General features: G+C 39.3%; 3 protein-coding genes across 4 annotated transcripts; 2 read left to right on the top strand and 1 right to left on the bottom strand.

Annotated features, from left to right (window-relative positions):
- The first annotated feature begins 3,347 nt into the window (after positions 1–3,347).
- LOC116266410 (protein EXORDIUM-like) lies at positions 3,348–4,789 on the top strand. The gene has a single exon (XM_031647619.2). The coding sequence runs from the start codon at positions 3,556–3,558 to the stop codon at positions 4,510–4,512; it is 957 nt and encodes a 318-aa protein (XP_031503479.1). The 5' UTR covers positions 3,348–3,555; the 3' UTR covers positions 4,513–4,789.
- An 8,773-nt stretch (positions 4,790–13,562) lies between these two features.
- On the top strand, positions 13,563–14,768 carry LOC116265343 (protein EXORDIUM-like 2). The gene has a single exon (XM_031645901.2). The coding sequence runs from the start codon at positions 13,633–13,635 to the stop codon at positions 14,587–14,589; it is 957 nt and encodes a 318-aa protein (XP_031501761.1). The 5' UTR covers positions 13,563–13,632; the 3' UTR covers positions 14,590–14,768.
- A 3,640-nt stretch (positions 14,769–18,408) lies between these two features.
- On the bottom strand, positions 18,409–26,284 carry LOC116266374 (uncharacterized). 2 transcript variants are annotated; one of them, XM_031647556.2, is made up of 12 exons: positions 25,709–26,284; positions 25,237–25,365; positions 25,089–25,146; positions 21,755–21,835; positions 21,590–21,661; positions 21,234–21,481; positions 21,081–21,152; positions 20,819–20,935; positions 20,626–20,707; positions 20,446–20,492; positions 19,487–19,568; positions 18,413–19,032 (listed from the first exon to the last, which is right to left on the bottom strand). In XM_031647556.2, the coding sequence occupies exons 1-12, from the start codon at positions 25,966–25,968 to the stop codon at positions 18,949–18,951; spliced, it is 1,332 nt and encodes a 443-aa protein (XP_031503416.1). In that variant the 5' UTR covers positions 25,969–26,284; the 3' UTR covers positions 18,413–18,948. The 2 variants fall into 2 exon arrangements, with proteins under 2 accessions (XP_031503417.1, XP_031503416.1); XM_031647557.2 differs by lacking the exon at positions 25,709–26,284 and having other exon boundaries at positions 18,409–19,032; positions 25,089–25,157; positions 25,237–25,368.
- Between the last annotated feature and the right edge of the window lie 373 nt (positions 26,285–26,657).

The raw sequence follows: 26,657 nt of genomic DNA, 5'->3' as shown, positions 1-26,657 counted from the left end.
ATTGTTTCAGTTTTTTTATTTATTGGAAAATTTTAAAAACCATAAAAAATGAAATCTCTTTGAAATTTCTAGCCGTTCAAAACAATGAAACTCATTGATGGAGAAACCACAATGGTTGTAAAAATATTAGTCCATTGTGAGCGGAAAGAGTTTACTTCGAAACCTTTTTATTGTTCAAAAGAGTAGAGCACATGGTCATGACGATCAACAAGTGTTTCATAACACATAGACCCGTTTGAAGTGGACCGTCTTGCCGCCCAATGCGCTAGACTCCTCAGGCAAACCAAGAGCCATTTATTGTGCCGATTTTGTCAAATCAACCATGTAAATCACATCTAGATGGTAAAACTGGATAAACACAAGATTGAAATCGAGGGAGAAATCCGTATGCCAGCTTTGACAAAACTTTGTTTTATATTTCAGTCGGCTGATCTTATCATGTATTCAAGTTAATGAAACTCGAACTGGTCAAGTTGGGTGAACGAAACCAAGCCCAATATTAAATCAAGCGACTTTACCTTTTTCCAATCAAATCTGATTTTGATGGAACTCGAACCTAATTGCATGTAGATGTTTATATTTTGAATTTCACTTGCATCTTCAATTAGTCAGTATAAGATATCACTTTATCTGACAATGATTGTATTCTGCCTGTACCTAAAAAATTCACACCCCTAGTTTCTAGTCTAAAAACCTATCACAGCACATGTATAAAAGTCCATAGTTTGGGCATATGCTTCAATAAAGAACAAGCCAAAATATTTTGAGGCAAAGTAGGATAGATATACACATAGACTATCAATTTTGATGTAGGGATCCCTGAAAAGGAAGTAGACTACTAAACAATATCGCATTTATGTGTCGTCCGGATACCAAACCGAAAGCTATTTGTAAGATAAACAGATCAAGTTCTGAAGTCTACGGGGTCGGATTGAGCATGGTCCCAATGCTAGATCCTAGCAATGGTTTGTGACTGCACAGACTTCAGAATCAAGTAGTAGGTAGGGATGAACACGAGCTGAGTCCAGCCCGAGTTTAGTCAGCTCGACCTCGGCTTGACTAATGAAACCTTGAGCTCAACTAGGCTAGAGCTTGAGAATAGCTCGAAGGAAGCAGCTCGAGCTCAAGCTCGACTCGATAGTTACGTGTTCAGCACGAGTTCGACTTGATTAAGCTTCGACGAACTCGTTTGAATAGAATTGATATTCATCGTTAAGCCTAGACAAACTCGTTTGAATAGAATTGATATCAATCGTTACGTGTTGAATTCGAACTCGACTCGATTAAGTTTCGACAAACTCGTAAACTCGTTTGAATATATCGACTTGATTAAGTTTCGACAAGCTCGATTAAAGCTCAACTCGACTCGGCAGTTACGTGTTGAGCTCGAACTCAACTCGATTATTTGAACGAGTCGACTCATGAACTCGAGTTCGACTCGCTAAGCAAATGACCTTGCTTGAACTCGTTCACGAGCCGAGCTTTAATAAGTCGAGCTCAACTCGTTGTTCACCCCTAATAGTAGGTAGAGATGTCAACCGATCGGATTTACGTGAAAACCAACTACATTTCAACTTTGATTACTTTAGTTCGGCGATCAGAACAAGATCCAATAATGACATATTTGACTCGAAATCGGGTTCTAAACCCCAGTATGGGTAAAAACCTGCATGGAACTCAATTGAATCGGATCTCCGTGATGTGTGTAAATAAATCGGAGTAGAACCCGATCCACTTGGGACCATAGAAGAAGCTACATAGATATTCATAAAAATTAAGGCTCCCCATTATGGTTTAAGTACCCATCTTGTGATCTGCATCAGATTTTGTTGATCAGAAGAAGACTGTCCTTAAATCTTCTTCATGTAGTAATAGAGCTAACCTGCTTTTTGGGGCCTCGATCAAGGCTGTGCTATAAAACAAAAACAACTCCATCTTTAGCACAGCTACATGGGACAACAGAGAGAAAGAGAGAGATGGTGGCCGCTTTTCTAAATTGACTGTTGGATCAGCTTGATTTGAACCTTGTGGCTGTTCAAGAGGAAATGTGGCTTCCTTCACGAGTCCATGCCATCCGATAGCGAGTTTTGATGGGTAAGATCGAATTGAACAGCTCCTACAAAGCTAACCACCATAATAAAAAATGACATTAATTACGAAACTTTTGGTAAGAAAAACAATAATCAAAAGATATGACCCCTTAAAACATCCACACCAAGAATGTCAATGTCAGGAGTAATACTAAATATAGGTGCAATCTTCATTCGTGTGTGTATATATATATATATCATACAAATTTGCTATTTAGAGGAAGAAAAAAAGGCAAAAAGATGGAAACTAGGGCTAGATGATTCAAATGTCACTTGTTCTTTTTATAATTTATTTTGTTTACATACATACATATATATGTATATGTGTGTATATATATGTCAAGCGAGAGAAAGTGAAAGATATGTGTTCCACCTAGAAAAAGAGAAAGTGAAAAGGAGTAAATGATGATTATAACTATCCAGAATCATCCAGCTCACTCATAAGAAATGTCTTATCTATCCTGATGCTTGATGGATATACTAAAAAAAAATGATTGACATTTTCATATTTTAATATTAGTTTCTGCATTTTCTCATTCTTTTTTTTGAACAATCTATATGGTGATAGATAGAATGACCCTGTAAATGAATTGGATGACTCTAAATAGTCCAATCAATCATTATATATATATAAAAAGATCAATTGCTAGTAATAAATGAGGAAATAGATGGGTCATGAGTGTTTGGGGTGTGGACTAAACGGATCAAATTTTACGGCCCATGACTCATTGCATGGCCAATTTTGGCTGCCGACATATGAAATTATGTGGATGCGCTTTTTAAACTGCACACGTGCACGTCTCTGCTTTTTCCTTGGGAGGGAGGGAGAAAGAGAGGGATGTACCCAACAAGGCACCAACATTTATTGAGGGCTTTGGAGATAAACAAGGAGTTGGCAATGTGGTGTAGGTTTGGATCGGGTATTTGGTTGAACCAATTTCAGTCGGGGTTGTGTTTGGTGAACCACTTTGCTGAATTTGTTGATTTAACGATTTGGATCTGATATGGTTCGGGTCTGAACCCGAAGATTTTATATATTTCCTGTTTGGAGATCGGAGAAAGTTGACGTTGTCAATGTGGGTCATATGATTTTGTCATATAGGGAGAAAGAAGAAGATAGAAACCAATAATGAATGAGTGGTCAAGCAAAGGAGAACTTGGCAACCCCTTGAGGCATAAATGAGGAGGTCCGGGTCCCATCTCACGTACCGCCAATGGCGACTCTTCTTCTCCGACCATATGCCTGCGAAGCCTACCGCCTCCTTCCCCTCTCCCCTTTCATGATTATCATGGGACGGGGAGAACTTGACTGCGGCTGACTCCTCTTTTCCTCCACTATATAAGCGACCTCTCCCCCTCTCATCTCGCATCACCATCATCATCATCCTCATTCCTCTTCTCTCCTACCTCTCCGATTCCTCTGTTTCTAACTATCTTTCTCTCCGATTCCTCTGTTTCTAGAGCAATGGCTTCTTGCTATAGCGCCTTACTGGCCATGGCAGTGCTCCTCTGCACGGCGGAGCTGTCCTTGTCTATGGGAGGAGGGTCGAGGAAGCTCGCCTCCCTCTACACCCCTCCGCCGCTCGTTCTCAAGTATCACAACGGTCCCCTGCTCACCGGAAAACTCCCCCTGAGCATCGTTTGGTACGGTGCCTTCACCCCTTCCCAGCGCGCCATCGTCGTCGACTTCATCAGCTCCCTCCACCAGCCGACCTCTGCCGCCCCCGGCCACCCCACCGTCTCCACCTGGTGGAGGACCGTAGAGAAGTACCCTGCTGCGGTGCCCAATTCCGGCTCCTTCGCCGCCTCCGTCGTGCCGGTGCTGATGGGCCAGACCCTCGACTCCGCCTGCTCCCTGGGCAAGACCCTCACTCGGGCCCAAATCTCCCAGTTGGCCTCTAGGCACGCTCCGTCGGCCGCCGGCGGTAGGTCCCTCACCCTCGTTCTCACCTCCGCCGACGTGGCCGTCGAGGGCTTCTGCATGGGCGGCTGCGGGACCCACGGAGCCCACCCGCCCTCCGCCGCCTACGTCTGGGCCGGCAACTCCGCCTCTCAGTGCCCCGGTACCTGTGCCTGGCCCTTCCACCAGCCCATCTACGGGCCCCAGTCCCCGCCCCTGGTTGCCCCTAACGGCGACGTCGGCATGGATGGCATGGTGATCAACGTCGCGTCGCTTCTCGCCGGCGCCGTCACCAACCCGCTCGGAAACGGCTACTACCAGGGAGCCCCCGGTGCACCGCTGGAGGCAGCCTCCGCTTGCCCCGGCATGTATGGTAAGGGCTCGTACCCGGGATACGCCGGAAGCCTTCTGGTAGACCCTACAACCGGCGCTAGCTACAACGCTGTGGGCCTTAATGGTAGGAAGTACCTCTTGCCAGCTCTGTGGGATCCGGAGACTTCCTCCTGTACCACCCTGGTCTAAGCCAAGATTCAACAACATATATTATCCAAAGAAATATAGTTATTGTGTTCAATATTAAGAGATTAAAAGTCCAAAGAAATATAGGGTCGTGTTTGATATATAGGATGGGTGTCTCACATTAATGAAACTTTTAGGGGGTGTTCCATCGAATTTGTAAGTAGATTTATACACACTTTTTTTGTGCTATAGATTGGTGTATCAAGAAGGATTTTGTATGCAAGAAGTTTGCTCTAATGGTGACAATATTTCTCTTTTCAATTAAATGTTTGGCAGCTCATTTTTGTTTCGTTTATGTTGGGATGTGTTTCTCCTCACACCTTTGATATTAGATTGTTGATGCGAATCTCGTATTACTAAGTGAAGGCACAGTGTGTACATGGAAATGAAAATAAGGAAAAGGAAGTTCTACTCGGTGACTTTATTTTCACTTGGGGCGTGTTTAATGGGCCGGACATTCTCTCCAGTCATTAAAAGTACAAGACCCATTCGAACGTTGATGAAGTTACCCTGGAAGTACCAGTCTTTTTTTTTTGCTTAAAAATAAGAGAGAAGATTTACCACCAAGAACACGCCCTTGGTCAGTTCATGAGCCATGTTTGAGCTAATTAGCTGATGCTGAGCTATATGGGTTCAAGTCTTAGCAAGCCCAGCTTGAGTTTGGTTGAGTTCAAGCCCGGGGCGAAGCAGTTGTGGGCAATATGGACCAAAACAAAATAGTTATTTCTGTATTGATACCTTAGGGCAATTTTTCTCATTTACATGTTGATGCCTCTCAAAAATTTAAAATTTATTAATAGTGCCCTTTAGTTAAAAATTTCTGACTCTGCCCTTAGCTCAAGCTTTAAAAAGTGTGGCCAAGGCATTTTCTATGACCACTAGAAAAATATGTTTCTACATGCACATTCAACAAGCATAATCAAGCTTAAATAAGCATGGCCTATCGAACTCAAGTTCGGCTTCTTTAATTAAGTGAATTCATTGAACTCAACTTGTTTAATAAATTAGTGGAGTTGAAGCTAAACTTGCGTCGATCTTGCTCATACCCAGTTCGCATTATCGTGCAACCTATAATCAAGGCCATCAAACACGACCTCGAGGAGACACTTTTTGCAAGCCTCTTAGTATGTTCCTTTATTTTTCCTTGCTCAATTATGAGTTTTTCTTTTTTTTTTTATCAGCTATATATATATCAGAACTGATCCAAATCTATATCAAATCTTGTCCAAAAATCTGATTTGCATTTATTTATCCAGTCCAAAACCGAACTATTTGCAGTCATGGAAATAAAGTGCCCACCTTTTGTTGGTGATGTTTATAGTGCATGAAAAGCCCCCTAGTGAGCAACGCAAGAGCTAATTAATCTTGAGCTACCACTATCTAGATGTTGCTTTAATAGCAACAAAAATGCTCATCACTCTTGGTTTCTTCTTTATGATTGTGAGATTGCCTAAAGAAAAAAGTTGTTCAAAAGAGATTCTCAAATTAGCAATGAAAAAAATCGAAGAATGGTAACCAATTTCTCAAGATCAAATCATAGCTATGTGACAAGTTTAGAATATGTGGTGAATCAAACAATATAATTAGCAAGTGTGAGCTAGATTGAATCTATTGTACAGTGCAAATTCCACATAGGTTATAGTGGCTACAAAGTTGTCATCTGGCTAGGAGTCACTATCTTCACACCTTTCCAACTTTCCAGCCTCTACTGATACATACAAAAACATAGCCAGGACCTTTTGAAAATCTTGCCAACTTAGGTGCTAAAATATGATAAAGATCATCTACCGCATCTATATGACTAAAGATTTAATAAATTTTGTAATTTTGCACTTAGAGTCATGTTTATCTGGCAGATATCTCTGAAAAAAACCTAAATTCTCTTGTTATAAACGTTTTTTTAGTTGCCACATGGCATGTTGAAGTGTAAAATCTTATTGCGAGGAAGTTTAATCTTGTATCGAAGATTCTTGGAGGTTTTTCAAGGTTTAAAAAACGGCTAACTACATGATTAGTTGTCCTAAGCATTCTTTTTCTTTTTTGCAACAAACAAAAATATACCGAGATCTAGGTTTGAATTTGTCAAATTAGAAGCCTGAGCTCAGTGTGGGAATGGGGTGCAGGTATATGAGGTTCATTACATATTGAAGTCCATAGAAATTTTTCATCAAGAGGGCCGAATTAAAGTTTCTAAATTTTTACTAAGGCCGAAATATCATTTTTCAAAATTTTTATATAGAACAAGTGAAATTTTCTAAAATTTACATGTATTTTTTTTTAGGTGGGGTGTGGGCCCAAGCGAGCCCTACCTTGGCTCTGGCCCTGCTCAAGTCTATCTTTCCTTTTAGAACAAGGAAGAATAGGGTCATGGTAGCTTTTAGAACAAGGAAGAATAGGGCCATGGTAGTTTTTCTCTGCAAAAGACAGATCAAGATCCAAGCCATCTAAACAGAATATTTCACAGAGAAATGTGCTCAACTATTGAAGCAATTACATGTTTGAAAGCAAAACAGGTAGATAATGGAAATGTTTGAAACTGGAGCACGTAAGTTTAGGTGAAATATCCCATTTAAGACAAAGGAAAGATTGAATTCTCTTTTTGAAAAGGGACTGCTGCAGCTTCTTGAGGTGAAACGGCTGAGAAATGGTTTAGACAGGTAGGAAAATGTCTATCCTTGTCATTAATCGCATTAAATAGTTTATATATAACATTGTTCCTTTTTATACATCCATTTCACTTTTTGTTAGATCCACGAACCCTTGGAAAAGAATTGAAACATACAAGTGATGGCATCGAAAATGCGCCATAAAAATGTCACATTACATCACAAGTGCTTGTTGCTAAGTCCCACTCGCATTGTCAATGCACTTTTAGTGTTTGTCATATGTTCGGTAAGAGTGTATTAATTCTGATGGACTTTCGAAGGAACAAAAAAATAAAGGCAGGCGGAAAGTACAAACTGAAAATGAAAGAATTTTTATTAAAGCTAAGGCAGCGAACTTTGTAAAATAGACTCATCGTTCAAGATATAAACTACCTTTATTTCAAGAGAAGGAGGTTATGGAAATTAACATGACAAGAAAAAACTTTATCTGCGACATCTTTTAAACTACCAATCAAGTTAATTAGAAAGAGCAAAATTGATGTTCCATAGTTCTCAAAAAGTTATGCCATGCATGCATGCATGTGTGTGTAATGCAGAAAGGGCACCAAAGAATGCAAACAAAGCAGGAAAATGCAGGAGACACAAAGGAATTCAAAAGCAAAGACAAATTGGGTTTCTCTTCGTCAGTAATTAGCTCTAAAACAGAATTAAGAGCTCTTTTTAAAGAGGCTAAAACCTAAATCCGAAATGAATCTCGGATCTCAAAACAAAAGATCCAAACTCAAAAACAAAATAGATAATATCTATTCTAAGACCCAAAATGGATCACAAGTTCGGGACCCAGCTTGTTGGACACATCAACGACTGATACATCTCGTTGTGGGTCTGATGCGTCTGAAGAATCTCTATGCATATGACTAGTCTCCTCTGTCTAAATATTAGTTGAAGATTCAATTGTGTCATGGTGGGGGTGTAGGTCGGCAACTTTGAAGACTGGGGATATATTCCAATCATTGGGAAGGACTAAAAGGTACACATTTTTACCTGAGCATAGAAGGATCTTGTAAAGTCCATATTTACGGGCTTTTAACTTGTGATAGGTTTCAACAGAAAAACATTATGTTTGCAAGTAGGATGTGCAAACAAACACTCGAATGCGTGGACCTTCTCAATGCTAAGATACCATCCTCCATCATGAAGCTTCTATAAATCTCCAACAGAAGAACGATTATGGTGAGAGAAAAGTTTGGACTAAAAGTTACATGTATTTTTAGAGTTCTGTCACTCTATTTTTGAGCTTCTACACAATAAACTTATTTATTATAATGCATTCATGCTATCCAAGCCTGGTTAAATGTTAGAAACGAAAGTGACAGAAACTTTGACATAGATATCCTGAAATCTCAGAGCCACCAAAGGTCCAACCGCCAGATGTGTGAATGAGCCAGCAGCCGTAATCAGGTTCTGAGATTTAAAGGTTTGACTAACTAGAACTAATCAAGTAACGAAAAGGTCTGAGATGTCGTAGAAATCAGATGCCAAATCATGAACCAGAGTTTCAGGATCAAGCCTGAATGAGGATCTGACTATTTGATCTTGAAAGCTCTGACTTATTTGTCAGAAGAGAGGTCGCCGGTTGGACTTACAACTAGTTGACAAGGGCTTCTTGTCAATGATGAATTCCCAACAGTATGAAAATTAATAAAACTTTGGTCTGTATATGTTTTAGTGCAAAAAAATGTGTGTTTTCCCTCTCCTCTCGTGAGTCAGGTAAAGAACTCTAAAGAACATCACCGGTCATAAACCGATGCTTTAGAACAGTCGTTGCCATCGGCCTTTTGCGATAGTCTGGATTGAGCATCGCCTATGAACAACAGGAAATAGAACGATTAGGTTCTTGCAGAATTGGAAAACATAGAGGCAAAGCCAGTTTATCTCAACGAACAGAAGCATTAACAGGTAACATGAACAAGTGGGTAGCTAGGAATATCCACATGTTCATTTCAATGACTTGATCGTTTCAGTGGCTTGTTGCCTGAACAAGGATATCTGAAATGACAACTTGAAAAGCTCCACAACAATCATGTTGAGCATCAATCTCTACTAGAGTCCAACTTGTTCAGGAGAGGGAGTGATGTAGCAGACAGAACCGACTATGTCAAAGTTGTAGTGGGTTCAAATGCAACTCATAATGGAAAGAAATCTTCTTCTTTAAGCTCGATGACCAGTAGTTGAAGTTCAAAAATAGATAAGCGTATTAAATGATGGTAGTGAGAAAAAAAAAATTCCAAATGCAGGCCAAAATCCAACCTGCAGAAGCTCCCAATGAGCACAATCACCAAGGTCTAAAAAGTTGACAGCCTCAGAGAGGCGTTCATCTGCTTGACAGTATCTGCAATAAATTAAACAAACCTTTTAAGGAACTGCAAAAATTATTTATATCTACATGTGGTTCTGTACACCCAAATCCTTTTTTCCTTCTTGGTAAATTGATGGTACCGGACATATTCATACCACCATACAATCTATGGGGCACAGAGCCCGATATCTGCAAGGAAATTATGTAGCAGCTATTTAGTTGAGAGCACTAGGTGAGAATAGATGGTGAACCCCACAAGGAGGACCAAGCAGGAACTAGGAGGTCCTACTCGACAAAATGGGAAAAAAGATTAAGGGAAAGATAAAAAGAAGGAAAAGGATCAAAGTGGGTTCAAGAAAACTCCGCCTAAATGAAAAACTAGAAGATAGAACAAACAAAGAATTACTCTTTTAAGGTTAAGAGACAAGAGAACAATATTTTTTTTGGTTTGGACAACCAAGGTGGCTTAGCCTAGGCCTTTAGGTCACTTCCCAGTGCCTAAGACTACGTACTTTTCCCAACTATAAGTTGTAGCAAAGAACTGTAAGAAATTCAAGCACCAGTATCTCAATTCTGAAATCAGCATTCACGCATGAATATATATAGAGAAAGAGTGAACAAAAAGAAGATGAAGAGAAGAAGAAGTCATGACCAAAGTGGTTTGCACTGTCTCTATTTATAATCTCATTTCCAGAATTTTAAGAGTCTTCAATCCTAAAATCCTATGAGATTTTACAAGGTACAAGGACATTAATTACATCATAGAATCCTAGGAGACTTCACATATTACAAGGATAATAACTACAATATAGAATCCTATGAGACTTCACATATTACAAGGATATTAACTATAAGATAGAATCTTAGGAAACTCTTCATATGTTACAAGAACATTAAATATCTTAACACATTTTACAAGGATGTAAAATCCTAAGAGACTCCTCTTTAACGTGCTGGTGAAGGATTTATAGTTTAACACCCTCCTTCAAGTTGTGCATGGTTTTGCACCATGTACAACTTGCCTTTGAGAAACCATAATTGTTGCTTTGTTAAGCCTTTTGTAAATAAGTCTGCAACTTGTTCACTTGTATGAACATAAATAGGTTGAATCTTCTTGTCTTCCACCTTTTGTCTAACAAAGTGTTGATCAATCTCAATGTATTTTGTTCGACCATGTTGTATGGGATTAAAGGCAATGTTAATAACATTTTGATTATCGCACATTAATATTGATGTGTTAATCTTTTCTCTAATGTCTTCTAGCAAATGTCTAACCCATGTAACTTCAACAGCACCTGCAGCCATGCATCTGTATTCAGCTTCAGTGCTGGATTTTGCTACTGCCTTTTGCTTTCGACAACTCCAAGACACAAGATTACGTCCAATGAAAATACATAAACCAGAAATAGACTTTCTTTGATCGGGATCTCTAGTCCAATCTGCATCTGTGAATGTCATAAGTTGATGTCCAGCATTTATATTTTCACTCTTACCATAAACTAAGTCATCTCTTATTGTCCCTTTAAGATATCTTAAATATTCTTTTGACAGCATCCATGTGAGTATCTCTAGGTGCATGCATAAATTGAGATACTTGATGCACAACATATATAATATCTGGTCTAGGAAATGTAAGATATTGAAGTGCCCCAACAAAACCGCGTTACGTGTTGAGCTCGAGTTCAACTCGATTAAGGCTCGACAAACTCATTTAAATAGAGTTGATATTCATCGTTATGTGTTGAACTCGACTCAATTAAGGCTCAAAAAACTCGTTTGAATAGAATTGATATTCGTCGTTATCTGTTGAGCTCGAGCTCGACACAACTCATTTGAATAGAATTGATATCATTGTTACGTGTTGAGCTTGAGCTCGACTCGATTAAGGTTCGACAAACTCATAAACTCGTTTGAATATATCGACTTGATTAAGGCTCGACAAGCTCGATTAAGGTTCGAGCTCGATTCGACTATGCAGTTACGTGTTGAGCTCGAACTCAACTCAATTATTTGAAAGAGTCGAGGCATGAACTCGAGCTCGACTCGTTAAGCAAATGACATGGCTCGACCTCATTCATAAGTTAAGCTTTAATGAGTCGAGCTCGAGTAGCTTGACTCGTTGTTCACCCCTACTAGTAGGTAGGAATGTCAACCGATCGAATTTACGTGAAAACCAACCAAATTCAAACTTTGATTACTTTAGTTCGCCAATCAAAACATGATCCAGTAATGAAATATCGGACTCGAAATCGGCTTCTAAACCCCAATATGGGTAAAAACCTGCATGGAACTCAATTGAATTGGATCTCTGTGATGTGCGTAAATAAATCGGAGTAGAACCCGATCCACTTGGGACCACAAAAGAAGCTACATAGATATTCATAAAAATTAAGGCTCCCCATTATGGTTTAAGTACCCATCTTGTGATCTGCATCAGATTTTGTTGATCAGAAGAAGACTATCCTTAAATCTTCTTCATGTAGTAATAGACCTAACCTGCTTTTTGGGGCCTCGATCACGGCTATGCTATAAAACAAAAACTCCTCCATCTTTCGCACAGCTACATAGGACACCGGAGAGAAAGAGAGAGATGGTGGCTGCTTTTCTAAATTGACTATTGGATCAGCTTGATTTGAACCTTGTGGCTGTTCAAGATGAAATGTGGCTTCCTTCACGAGTCCATGCCATCCGATAGCGAGTTTTGATGCGTAAGATCGAACTGAACAGCTCCTACAAAGCAAACCACCATAATAAAAAATGACATTAATTACGAAACTTTTGGTAAGAAAAACAATAACCAAAAGATATGACCCCTTAAAACATCCACACCAAGAATGTCAATGTCAGAAGAAATACTAAATATAGGTGCAATCTTCATTCGTGTGTATATATATATATATATATCATACAAATTTGCTATTTAGAGGAAAAAAAAAAAGGCAAAAAGATGGAAACTAGGGCTATATGATTCAAATGTCACTTGTTCTTTTTATAATTTATTTTGTTTACATACATACATGTATATGTATATGTGTGTGTATATATGTCGAGCGAGAGAAAGTGAAAGATATGTGTGTGTATATTTGTCCACCTAGAAAAAGAGAAAGTGAAAAGGAGTAAATGATGATTATAGCTATCCAAAATCATCCAGCTCACTCATAAGAAATGTCTTATCTATCAAGATGACTGATGGATATATTAAAAAAATAAGAAAAAAAAAATGATTGACATTTTCATATTTTAATATTAGTTTATGCATTTGCTCATTCTTTTTCTTTGAACAATCTATGGTGATAGATAGAATGACCCTGTAAATGAATTGGATGACTCTAAATAGTCCAATCAATCATTATATATATATATATAAAGATCAATTGCTAGTAATAAATGAGGAAATTGATGGGTCATGAGTGTTTGGGGTGTGGACTAAACGGATCAAATTTTACGGCCCATGACTCATTGCATGGCATTTTGGCTGCCGACATATGAAGTTATGTGGATCCGCTTTTTAAACTGCACACGTGCACGTCTCTGCTTTCCTTGGAAGGGAGGGAGGGAGAAAGAGAGGGACGTTGTGTTTGGGACCCAACAAGCACCAACATTTATTGAGGGCTTTGGAGATAAACAAGGAGTTGGCAATGTGGTGTAGGTTTGGATCGGGTCTTTGGTTGAACCAATTTCAGTCGGGAACCACTTTGATGAATTTGTTGATATGGACTCAATTTAACGATTTGGATCTGATATGGTTTGGGTCTAAACCCAAAGATTTTATATATTTCCTGTTTGAAGGTCGGAGAAAGTTGACGGTGTCAATGTGGGTCATATGATTTTGTCACATAAGGAGAAAGAAAAAGATAGAATTCAATAATGAGCGAGTGGTCAACCAAAGGAGAACTTGGCAACCCCTTGAGGCATAAATGAGAAGGTTCGGGTCCCATCTCACGCACCTCCAATGCGACTCTTCTTCTCCAACCATGTACCAGCGAAGCCTACCGCCTCCTTCCCTTCTCCCCTTTCATTCATGGGACGGGGAGGTGTGGCTGACTCCTCCTTTCCTCCTCTATATAAGCGACCTCTCCTCCTCTCATCTCGCATCACCATCATCATCATCCTCATTCCTCCTCTCTCCTCCCTGTCCGATTCTCTGTTTCTGGAGCAATGGCTTCTTCCTATAGCGCCTTACTGGCCATGGCAGTGCTCCTCTGCACGGCGGAGCTCTCCTTGTCTATGGAAGGAGGGTCGAGGAAGCTTGCCTCCCTCTACACCCCTCCGCCGCTCGTTCTCAAGTATCACAACGGTCCCCTGCTCACCGGAAAACTCCCCCTGAGCATCGTTTGGTACGGTGCATTCACCCCTTCCCAGCGCGCCATCGTCGTCGACTTCATCAACTCCCTCCACCAGCCGACCTCTGCCGCCGCCGGCCACCCCACCGTCTCCACCTGGTGGAGGACCGTAGAGAAGTACCCTGCTGCGGTGCCCAATTCCGGCTCCTTCGCCGCCTCCGTCGTGCCGGTGCTGATGGGCCAGACCCTCGACTCCGCCTGCTCCCTGGGCAAGACCCTCACTAGGGCCCAAATCTCCCAGTTGGCCTCCAGGCACGCTCCGTCGGCTGCCGGCGGTAGGTCCCTCACCCTCGTCCTCACCTCCGCCGACGTGGCCGTCGAGGGCTTCTGCATGGGCGGCTGCGGGACCCACGGAGCCCACCCGCCCTCCGCCGCCTATGTCTGGGCCGGCAACTCCGCCTCTCAGTGCCCCGGTACCTGTGCCTGGCCCTTCCACCAGCCCATCTACGGGCCCCAGTCCCCGCCCCTCGTTGCCCCTAACGGCGACGTCGGCATGGACGGCATGGTGATCAACGTCGCGTCGCTTCTCGCCGGCGCCGTCACCAACCCGCTCGGAAACGGCTACTACCAGGGAGCCCCCGGTGCACCGCTGGAGGCAGCCTCCGCTTGCCCCGGCATGTATGGTAAGGGCTCGTACCCGGGTTACGCCGGAAGCCTTCTGGTAGACCCTACAACCGGCGCTAGCTACAACGCTGTGGGCCTTAATGGTAGGAAGTACCTCTTGCCAGCTCTGTGGGATCCGGAGACTTCTTCCTGTACCACCCTGGTCTAAGCCAAGATTCAACAACATATATTATCCAAAGAAATATAGTTATTGTGTTCAATATTAAGAGATTAAAAGTCCAAAGAAATATAGGGTCGTGTTTGATATATAGGATGGGTGTCTCACATTAATGAAACTTTTAGGGGGTGTTCCATCGAATTTGTAAGTAGATTTATACACACTTTTTTTGTGCTATAGATTGGTGAATCAAGAAGGATTTTGTATGCAAGAAGTTTGCTCTAATGGTGACAATATTTCTCTTTTCAATTAAATGTTTGGCAGCTCATTTTTGTTTCGTTTATGTTGGGATGTGTTTCTCCTCATACCTTTGGTATTAAATTGATGATGCGAATCTCGTATTAGTAAGTGAAGGCACAGTGTGTACATGGAAATGAAAATAAGGAAAAGGAAGTTCTACTCGGTGACTTTATTTTCACTTGGGGCGTGTTTAATGGGCCGGACATTCTCTCCAGTCATTAAAAGTACAAGACCCATTCGAACGTTGATGAAGTTACCCTGGAAGTACCAATCTTTTTTTTTTTTGCTTAAAAATAAGAGAGAAGATTTACCACCAAGAACACGCCCTTGGTCAGTTCATGAGCCATGTTTGAGCTAATTAGCTGATGCTGAGCTATATGGGTTCAAGTCTTAGCAAGCCCAGCTTGAGTTTGGTTGAGTTCAAGCCCGGGGCGAAGCAGTTGTGGGCAATATGGACCAAAACAAAATAGTTATTTCTGTATTGATACCTTAGGGCAATTTTTCTCATTTACATGTTGATGCTTCTCAAAAATTTAAAATTTATTAATAGTGCCCTTTAGTTAAAAATTTCTGACTCTGCCCTTAGCTCAAGCTTTAAAAAGTGTGGCCAAGGCATTTTCTATGACCACTAGAAAAATATGTTTCTACATGCACATTCAACAAGCATAATCAAGCTTAAATAAGCATGGCCTATCGAACTCAAGTTCGGCTTCTTTAATTAAGTGAATTCATTGAACTCAACTTGTTTAATAAATTAGTGGAGTTGAAGCTAAACTTGCGTCGATCTTGCTCATACCCAGTTCGCATTATCGTGCAACCTATAATCAAGGCCATCAAACACGACCTCGAGGAGACACTTTTTGCAAGCCTCTTAGTATGTTCCTTTATTTTTCCTTGCTCAATTATGAGTTTTTCTTTTTTTTTTATCAGCTATATATATATCAGAACTGATCCAAATCTATATCAAATCTTGTCCAAAAATCTGATTTGCATTTATTTATCCAGTCCAAAACCGAACTATTTGCAGTCATGGAAATAAAGTGCCCACCTTTTGTTGGTGATGTTTATAGTGCATGAAAAGCCCCCTAGTGAGCAACGCAAGAGCTAATTAATCTTGAGCTACCACTATCTAGATGTTGCTTTAATAGCAACAAAAATACTCATCACTGTTGGTTTCTTCTTTATGATTGTGAGATTGACTAAAGAAAAAAGTTGTTCAAAAGAGATTCTCAAATTAACAATGAAAAAAAAAAACGAAGAATGGTATCCAATTTCTCAAGATCAAACCATAGCTATGTGACAAATTTCGAATATGTGGTGAATCAAACAATTTAATTAGCAAGTATGAGCTATATTGAATCTATTGTACAGTGAAAATTCCACATAGGTTATAGTGGCTACAAAGTTGTCATCTGGCTAGGAGTCACTATCTTTACACCTTTCCAACTTTCCAGCCTCTACTGATACATACAAAAACATAGCACCTTTTGAAAATCTTGCCAACTTAGGTGCTAAAATATGATAAAGATCATCTGCTGTGTCTATATGACCAAAGATTTAATAAATTTTGTAATTTTGCACTTAGTGTCATGTTTATCTGGCAGATATCTCTGAAAAAAAACTGAATTCCCTTGTTCTAAACGTTTTTTAAGTTGTCACATGGCATGTTGAAGTGTAAAATCTTATTGCGAGGATGTTTAATCTCATATCAAAGATTCTTGGAAGTTTTCCAAGGTTTAAAAAAGGGCTGACTACATGATTAGTTGTCCTAAGCATTCTTATTATTTTTGGCAACAACAAAAAATATACCGAGATCTAGGTTTCAATTTGTCAAATTAGAAGCCTGAGCTCAGTGTGGGAATGGGTAGCTAGGGGTGGGTTATAGGTATATGAGGTTCATTACATATTCAAGTCCAGGGACAGAGCTAGAAATTTTTCATGAAAAGGACCGAATTAAAGTTTCTAAATTTTTACTAGGGCCGAAATATCATTTTTCAAAATTTTTATATAAAGCAAGTGAATTTTTTTAAAATTTACATGTCATTTTTTTTAGGTGGGTTGAGGGCCCAAACGAGCCCTAGCTCTGCCCTTGTTCAAGTCTACCTTTGCTTTTAGAACAAGGAAGAATAGGGCCATGGTAGATTTTCTCTGCAAAGAGAAATCAAGATCTAAGCCATTTAAACAGAATATTTCACAAAGAAATGTTTAAACTATTGAAGGAATTACATGTTTGAAAGCAAAACAGGCAGGTAAATGAAAATGTTTGGTTTTTCTTGTTTCATTAAGTTTAGACGAAATATCCCATTTAAAGATAAAAGGAAAGTTTGAATTCTCTTTTTGAAAAGGGAATGCTGAAGCTTCTTGAGGTGAAAGGGCTGAGAAATGGTTTAGACAGGTAGGAAAATGTCTATACCACGTTAAGGTATCCTTGTCATTAATCGCATTAAATAGTTCATATATAAAAGAATTGAAACATACAAGTGATGGCATCGAAAATGCACCATAAAAATGTCACCTTACATCATAAGTGCTTGTTGCTAAGTCCCACTCGGATTGTCAACGCACTTTTAGTGTTTGTCATATGTTCGGTAAGAGTGATTAATTATGGTGGACTTTGAAGGAACAAAAAAATAAAGGCAGGCGGAAAGTACAAACTGAAAATGAAAGAATTTTTATTAAAGCTAAGGCAGCGAACTTTGTAAAGTAGACTCATCGTTCAAGATATAAACTACCTTTATTTCAAGAGAAAGAGGCTATGGATATTAACATGACAAGAAAAAACTTTATCTGCGACATCTTTTAAACTACCAATCAAGTTAATTAGAAAGAGCAAAATTGATGTTCCATAGTTCTCAAAAAGTTATGCCATGCATGCATGCATGTGTGTGTAATGCAGAAAGGGCACCAAAGAATGCAAACAAAGCAGGAAAATGCAGGAGACACAAAGGAATTCAAAAGCAAAGACAAATTGGGTTTCTCTTCGTCAGTAATTAGCTCTAAAACAGAATTAAGAGCTCTTTTTAAAGAGGCTAAAACCTAAATCCGAAATGAATCTCGGATCTCAAAACAAAAGATCCAAACTCAAAAACAAAATAGATAATATCTATTCTAAGACCCAAAATGGATCACAAGTTCGGGACCCAGCTTGTTGGACACATCAACGACTGATACATCTCGTTGTGGGTCTGATGCGTCTGAAGAATCTCTATGCATATGACTAGTCTCCTCTGTCTAAATATTAGTTGAAGATTCAATTGTGTCATGGTGGGGGTGTAGGTCGGCAACTTTGAAGACTGGGGAGATATTTCAATCATCGGGAAGGACTAAACGGTACACATTTTTACCTGAGCATAGAAGGATCCTGTAAAGTCCATATTTACGGGGTTTTAACTTGTGATAGGTTTCAACTGGAAAACATTCTGTTTGCAAGTAGGATGTGCAAACAAACACTCGAATGCGTGGACCTTCTCAAGGCTAAGATACCATCCTCCATCATGAAGCTTCTATAAATCTCCAACAAAAGAACGATTATGGTGAGAGAAAAGTTTGGACTAAAAGTTACATGTATTTTTAGAGTTCTGTCACTCTATTTTTGAGCTTCTACACAATAAACTTATTTATTATAATGCATTCATGCTATCCAAGCCTGGTTAAATGTTAGAAACGAAAGTGACAGAAACTTTGACATAGATATCTTGAAATCTCAGAGCCACCAAAGTTCCAACCGCCCGATGTGTGAATGAGCTAGCCGCCGTAATCATGGTCATAATGTTGTCATCCTTGCTGGTTGCTGTTGGATTTTTAAAGGTTGGACTAACTAGAACCAATCGATTAATGAAAAGGTCTGAGATGCCGTAGAAATCAGATGCCAAATCATGAACCAGAGTTTCTAGACCAAGCCTGAATGAGGATCCGACTATTTGATCTTGAAAGCTCTGACTTATTTGTCAGAAGAGAGGTCGCTGGTTGGACTTACAACTAGTTGATAAGTGCTTCTTGTCACTGATGAATTCCCAACAATATCAAAATTAATAAAACTCTGGTGTCTATATGTTTGAGTACAAAGAAATGCGTGTTTTCCCTCTCCTCTCCTGAGTCAGGTAAAGGTCTCTAAAGAACATCACCGGTCATAAACCGATGCTTTAGAACAGTCGTTGCCATCGGCCTTTTGCGATAGTCTGGATTCAGCATCGCCTATGAACAACAGGAAATAGAACGATTAGGTTCTTGCAGAATTGAAAAACATAGAGGCAAAGCCAGTTTATCTAAATGGACAGAAACATTAACAGGTAACATGAACAAGTGGGTAGCTAGGAATATCCACATGTTCATTTCAATGACTGGCTGTATGATCGTTTCAGTGGCTTGTTGCTTGTACAAGGATATCTGAAATGGCAACTTGAAAAGCTCCACAACAATCATGTTGAGCATCAATCTCTACTAAAGTCCAACTTGTTCAGGAGAGGGAGTGATGTAGCAGATAGAACCGACTATGTCAAAGTTGTAGTGAGTTCAAATGCAACTCATAATGGAAAGAAATCTTCTTCTTTAAGCTCGATGACCAGTAGTTGAAGTTCAAAAATAGATAAGCGTATTAAATGATGGTAGTGAGAACAGAAAACTTTCCAAATGCAGGCCAGAATCCAACCTGCAGAAGCTCCCAACCAGCACAACCACCAAGGTCTAAAAAGTTGACAGCCTCAGAGAGGCATTCATCCGCTTGACAATATCTGCAATAAATTAAACAAACCTTTTAAGGAACTGCAAAAAATATTTATATCTACATGTGGTTCTGTACACCCAATCCTTTTTTCCTTCTTGGTAAATTTATGGTACCGGACATATTCCTACCACCATACAATCTATGGGGCACAGAGCCCGATCTCCGCAAGGAAATTATGTAGCAGCTATTTAGTTGAGAGCACTAGGCAGGAATAGATGGTGAACCCCACAATGATCAAAGTGGGAGGTCCTCCAGGCAGGAACTAGGAGGTCCTGCTCGACAAAATGGGAAAAAAGATTGAGGGAAAGATAAAAAGAGGAAAAAGGATCAAAGTGGGTTCAAGAAAACTCCACCTAAATCAAAAACTAGAAGACAAAACAAACAAAGAATTATTCTTTTAGGGTTAAGAGACAAGAGAAAAATATTTTTTTGGTTTGGACAACCAAGGTGCCTTAGCCCAGGCCTTTAGGTCACTTCCCAGTGCCTAAGCCTACGCACTTTTCCCAACTATAAGGTGTAGCAAAGAACCATATGAGAATCTATTCATCCTCCACATGAAAATTTTCACACAAGTTACGGAGTTCAGTGGGGATATTTTACTCTTATGCCCCATTCTTAGTAGTATACTAAGCAAGATATTTCATGTGTTACCTGCCTTCAAGACCCAGCCAACCAGTTTCCAGACTTGGAGCTGGAAACATGGCTTAAAATAAACACACCAATTACTCACACTATGATTATTCTGCCAAAAACGCCACGGATATGTCATGATAATTCTACTTTCGGGCCCAAAAACGGATGCATACTTTCAAATAAAATATTACTAGGCAAGAGCTAAGGAAAGCCACATCATTCATGGCAAAAAAGCAAGAAGGGAGACATACTCTCTTACTGCTTCCATGTTCAGTTGGAAAGTGCTCTCCAACAGCTTCTGCAAGCATAATATGATAACCATAATCATTTAAGGCAAAAAAAACATTGCAACTGAATGGGGATTCTAGCTTAATAAATCCAGGGACAAAGGAAAGACAATGACAGGAGCAGGAGCAGGAGCAGTCAATTACCTGTAGTGAGGGCCCATCCATTATGCCTGCTTCGCAGAATGGGACAAAGGCCAAGTATGCCAGGAGAAGTCCAGCTTCAAAGCTGCTCTCAACAAGGAGAAAGATGAAAGTCAAATCTTAAATTTCATCTGTCAAGCAAAAAGTAAGGAGCTGTTGAAAAGCAAAAGAGGGAAGAAGACCTAAAGTTCCTTACATGTCATCTGCTATACCAAAGGTTCGCTTCTCCAAGGAGTTAAAAGCACCTGCCCTAGCTGCCCTGTGCCATAATGCATCTGAGAGAAGGCTTGGGCCTGACTCTAGAGATGAGCACCTGAAGGTTCGAATAGCATTTTTCAAGAGAAACACCTAAGCATTTTTTCACTCGTAAGAGCCAAGACACTACATGTAAAACCACCATCTTGCAGCCTACGAGACAACCAGCTTTTCAGTGTCTTAGAAATTAAGCAGAACGTTACCTTATATCAACAGAAAATGCTAAATCACGAACTTGTGGCACCAAATAGGCAACATCCTTCTCTCTAATTGTGCTGCAAGATAAAGACAACATCATAATTGTAAGACATATTTTAAAGAAAATAACCATAATGCTGAAAAAAAATTTGCAATACTTGAGAACTACAGAAGCTGGTCCAAGACTTTGATGTAGCCTATCATGGTCATGCATGAAGGCAAGTCCATGTATAGCACCCCGAAGTATCTTAATCACAAAAATTTGCCTGCGTTTGATGGACTCTTTCCATTCAAAAGGATTCCATAATTTCCACTCTCTTTGGGCTTGAGAATTTGATACTGATTCGCTCATAACCTTGGCATAGTCTGCTGCGCTATATGTTCCATCATTCTGGAATGCAAGCCACTGGAGAGCGAAGAGGTGAATTTTTAGCCCAGTATCATAAAATAAATTACAAGTCACAAGTGAATAATTTAATAAAAGAATTCTGCATTCATGAGCATTGAGCAACACCTGTTCACCTGTGCTTGTTTCAAAACCACCTAACAGTATCTGAAGATTTTGACAGACATCTTCCGCAACATCCTACATGAAACACATCAAATTTCACTTTTTTCTAGAGGACTACTCAGATAAAAAGGTTTTTAGGAGGCACTCAAAAATACCAGAGATCCTTACTTGGAGGGAAGCATGAGCTCTAAGCTCGTTTGCAGCCATCGTTTCAGCTTCTATGCCACCATTCCATTTTCCAGGATAAACCTTGGAGACATTGAAAAAAAATACTTAGAACTAAAGGAAATTGAAGCTTGTGGTACTAAGGGTGTAAAATAGCAAATAGCAATACTAATAATATTATTCCAAATTGTTAAAGGAATAAATAATTCTGGATGTTCATGATGGACATGCACAAATCATATGCATAAACACACATACACATGAAGAAAGCATATTTAGATATGTATGTATATACGTATCCATCTTTCTGATTGTTGAAGAAAATGCCCAACCAAATTTTTTGTACATGTGCAGATGCATGAATGCCTACATAACACCATACGTTTATAGCTTTAAGTATGAAAAAACTATACTTTGCAAAGTTCGAGAGAGAAATTTAACTTCAGAAACTTTTCAAGAGTTTTGCTTGTTTCTCTTTTCCTTTACTTTGGAGTGCATAATATTTATCTTCAAGATGAACCACGATCCTGGATTAAGGATGAACCCAGGAATCGTGCCAGATATTCTTGGTAGGCCTCTGCGTAAGATCTTGCATCCAACTGAACTGCATGAAATTTCAGGCATAATGGTGGAACCGTGGAAGGACTAAAGAAGACTCTCAGAGCACATTAACTATTATTAGATCCTGCATAAATTAACATAGGCCAGACATAAGTAGTCACATTGGTGTAACTTTTGTTGGTGACCTAGCAGGCAAGCGCACAAAAGTTGAAGAAAGAACAAGCAGAGAACTCCTTTATCATTATGATTATAGAGATTTACATGCATGTGTCCTTCCGCAACTAAAAATTTATATACTAAACCCCCCAACCCCCACTTAAATTCCTAGCTCCGCCACTGGTTTGATGCTCAGGAGCAGCAACTACAACTTGTTATATTGAGTAGAGCAGGATCAGATTAAATCTTATCCATATTGAAAACTAATTCAAGGACATTCCAATGCACTGCCTCATGGCTATAAAGGGCCATCAACAAGAGCAAGCTTTTTGACGTCTCCTGCTATTGCAACACCTCAATGTAGTGAATCATATCCAATGGACTGGGTGTAGCTTCTCATATTGATCTGTGACATGCCAAACTGCTTAAGAGAGTGAAGAACTTTTCTTCTAGTTATACAACAAGTAATAGAGGCCTTTCGAAAAAGCTTGGTCAATGTAGTGCACCAATATCCACTGACAGTCCATGTTCCAGTTGCTATTCCAACAGCTTTTTGAGGTGATCTCTGCCAGTTGGAACAAATTCTAGCGAACATCCATGCTGTTGATTATGGCAGGTGACGAATGGCTGCTTATTTGAAGAGAAAGGTTGTTGAAGCAGCCATTTCTCATCATATCCACTCTAGTGTTCATTTGTCTTCTGTATCCTGTGGACCCACTAGTGTCTTTACCAATGTTATAAAAGGCGTAGCGTATCGCGTATCGGTCGGGCTGACCTATACGCTGTATCGTAACGTATCGTAAACGTAGCGTAGCATATCGTAAAATTAATTTTTTAATTTTAAAAAATATTTAAAAATCAGAAAAAATAGAGAAAATTTATTAAAAATCTGAAAAAATAAACAAAAAATAAGAAATCAAGAAAAATATATTCAAATATAAAAAAGATCATCATACATAAGGAACATTCATGTGTGTCAACAACGCATGCAAAAATTAGAAATTAGATATTCAAAATAACATAATAAGCATCCATCACAATTTTAAACTTGAAAATTTTATAGAATCTTAAGACTTAGAGTCTTAGGACTTTGAGTTTTAGGACTTATATTACATCACAATTTTATAAGTTCAAAACATATAGTTATCAACTTATCATCTTTCATGATTTAACGATAATATTTTCCAAATCGATGAATCCTTGGTTATTTTTGATGAAAATGTGCAAAATCTCTCCCTCCTACGTCTCTTGGAGTATTTAAATACAAGAAGAGAGAGAGGGAGGAGTGTTTAAACTTTAAAAAATAAAAAATTTTGTGTTTTAACCCGTATCGTACGATACGGGGGTGTATCGCCCGTATCGCACGTATCGTGCGATACGTGTACGATACAGACGCGTATCGTCTTTAAACATCGTATCGTATAGGTTTTCTTGACCTATACGATACGTATCGTACGATACGCGTCCGTATCGTACGATACGGATAACATTGGTCTTTACTGTCTCTTCTAGTGCATTCTCCATCTCAAACGTTGTTAACTTGGTGATTCCCATAACCTGTTACATGAATCTTCCCATTTATTTAGAAATAATAATAATAAAAAGTTTGAACATGCACTCTCTTCATGGTGAATGTGACAGACCTAGACCTTCATGTTCTTGTTTATGAGGATCTAAAAGTGGAAATAGGCTTATAATATACATGTGTTCCCAACCACGTGAGGATAATACTTTTAAGAAGGCATAAGGGATGCATAACAATTTACAAGGGCTTTAAAGAAGATCATTTTGGAAATAAGCATATCCGTTTGAAGGTAAAGCAGGTTTCAAGTTATAGCTGGTACTTATGTTGTGCTAATCTCGTCTAGTGCTTGCTTTTGCTTCATGCCTATTCCACCCTCCGATTGAATAACAAGTCTCTAGAGGTCAAATTCGTATGCCTTAGTTTCAATTATTGCTAATAAAATTGTTTTAAATAGAGAGTAGGCCATCAATGGATGAGAAGGTAACTGGTCCTGTCAGGAATATAAAAATCAGATCATACCAAAGAAACTACCTTGTTATAGTGGTCTGTAATTCACCTCTTTCATGTTCTCATATAAGGGACAATTCAAACTTTAGCAATTGAGTTGATTATTTCCTTCCAGAACTCCATGAAATGCACTGAAGCATGGCTATTTTAACAGCATAACAGGTATCATCTTTTTTTTTGTTTTTATAGAAAATAGACCTCAAAGAAGCTTCCGCACTTATCTTGGCTCTCTTTGATGCACATTTACGATCATTTTCAAGAGTGAATAGTGTCATAAACTGTTGCAAGGCAATATGGTCAATATTGATCTGGACATAAACTTCTGCCTTTTGCATACTTTAAAGAAAGCACTAATGCATAAATTCGTACATTAGAAATTCATCTTCTCCTAGCAACAAAATTTCATGACATGACATTTTGTATGCAGTTATAGATAGCAACTCAGCCCGCCAAAACACACAGGAATCAAGATGCTGGAATACAGATAATAAATAACCTTATAATTGTGGCCACGACATAGTAAAGATGAGTGGAACTCCCTTGAAAGCAAAAGACAGGCTTGATTTTGTATTAGGAAGGGAGCCATACCTTAAACATAACTCGAGTTCCCTTCTTAGGACCCTGAGTTACTCGACCATCATAAAGCCTGCATTGAAGCTGTCAAGTATAGTTTTAATTACACGATGGACTTAAATAGATAAAAATAACAACATCCATTGATCTATAAGAGCTGTACCTGATCTTGACAGGCCCCTCTCTGACGTCTTGAACTTGTAAGCTCTCGATATCACTCTGATACTTTCGACTATCCACGTCTTCAAGTCTTCCGCCATCAAGGAAGCTCCCTGATTGAAACGAAGAGTAGCTGCCAAAAAGAAAAAACCACTATTGGACATGTTCCAATTTTCTACTTCAGTAATCTGCAAAAGAACGCCTTCTTCGCTGCAAGTCAGCCGAGTGCCATTACTTTGTGGCAGTGGACAACCAAAAGAAGGCCCACGGGTTAGATCCATTTTTTATTCCATCCCGTGGAATTGCGTGAACTTTCAAGCAGACGAAAATGGCTGAAAAATTAAAAATGAGAACAAAAATTTCCGAACTTATGCAGCCAACAACGTACAACATAAAAAAAATACACCTTAAGAACGCCATGTACTAAAAAAATTACAAGGATTGGACAAAGTACAGGAAAAACCATAAAGCTTTACCTGGTGATATTCATAAACCCATAATCCCCAATGAATCTTCCGACTTCAAAATCATTTGGATTGGTCATTAAACCTGCAAATACTCCCCAGTGTTTTCTTCCCTTATGGGCAAAGTCACTTTTCCACAGAAAGCTCCTCCTTTCCGATGGATTAACGAGTAGCATCACAGAACTCGGCAGCGAAGAATATTTTGTTTTTCTGAGTGAACGTAACCACTCTGGACTCGGGGAACCGAGGACGCCATTGCTGTTTACGGCCATCACTTTCTACAATAAGATATCAGAGTGTTTTGGAGAGAGCGGAGGCACACAAGAGAGTGAGAGAGCCCTGGGAGTAGCGATGATTTTTCAGAAGCGAAAGAAAAAATTACCTACATAGGTCTCAGTCTTGGCCACGGTACAGTTTTAGGAATAATCCTGCACATGTAAAGTCCGCTTGGAATTTCCCATCTTATCTATCATTATTGTTAATTCACTTCATCATTGCCAGTGATATTTTCTATTTTTAGATGGCAAGAAACCATTCAAGTGGACAGAAGAATCGGTGAGTCCCGACCACCCAACTTTATAATGATACTATTATTGATGATGATCAAGTAATCTCTCAGAATCTTACGCGTTAACAATGAACTTATCATTTAGAAGGTAAAGACTGTGTGAGCTTTGATTATCATGGCTTTAGATGCATGATTTTAATGAAGAACTGTAAAAAAATGGTTGTCAAAAGTATAGATTTCACGCTACAAGTACCATCCTTTCCACGAGTTAAGCAATCATAAGTTTTAGGAGAGACGACACCAAATTTTAAGTCAATGGCAAAGACAACCAAGTCCCATTTTTTCATGTGCAGATTTCTTCTATTAAGACAGGAAGAACAAGATTGCTGGTGTTAGAAACAAAAAATTATGCATACCAGTTTTGTATGGTGGATTCTACATCAAATTCAATAA

Source organism: Nymphaea colorata, chromosome 12, assembly GCF_008831285.2.
Source record: "Nymphaea colorata isolate Beijing-Zhang1983 chromosome 12, ASM883128v2, whole genome shotgun sequence".
NCBI classification, from domain to species: Eukaryota; Viridiplantae; Streptophyta; class Magnoliopsida; order Nymphaeales; family Nymphaeaceae; genus Nymphaea; species Nymphaea colorata.
The sequence above is the reverse complement of the archived record's forward strand: the minus strand, read 5'-3'. Positions and strand labels throughout refer to the sequence as shown.

Coding starts and splice junctions, on each gene's coding strand:
- LOC116265343 (XM_031645901.2), top strand. CDS start 13,633: ATGGCTTCTTCCTATAGCGCCTTACTGGCCATGGCAGTGCTCCTCTGC.
- LOC116266410 (XM_031647619.2), top strand. CDS start 3,556: ATGGCTTCTTGCTATAGCGCCTTACTGGCCATGGCAGTGCTCCTCTGC.
- LOC116266374 (XM_031647556.2), bottom strand. CDS start 25,968: ATGGCCGTAAACAGCAATGGCGTCCTCGGTTCCCCGAGTCCAGAGTGG. Junction 25,366..25,708: donor GGGTTTATGAATATCACCAG/GTAAAGCTTTAT, acceptor TCTTTTTGGCAG/CTACTCTTCGTTTCAATCAG. Junction 21,153..21,233: donor CCAGCTTCTGTAGTTCTCAA/GTATTGCAAATT, acceptor TTTATCTTGCAG/CACAATTAGAGAGAAGGATG.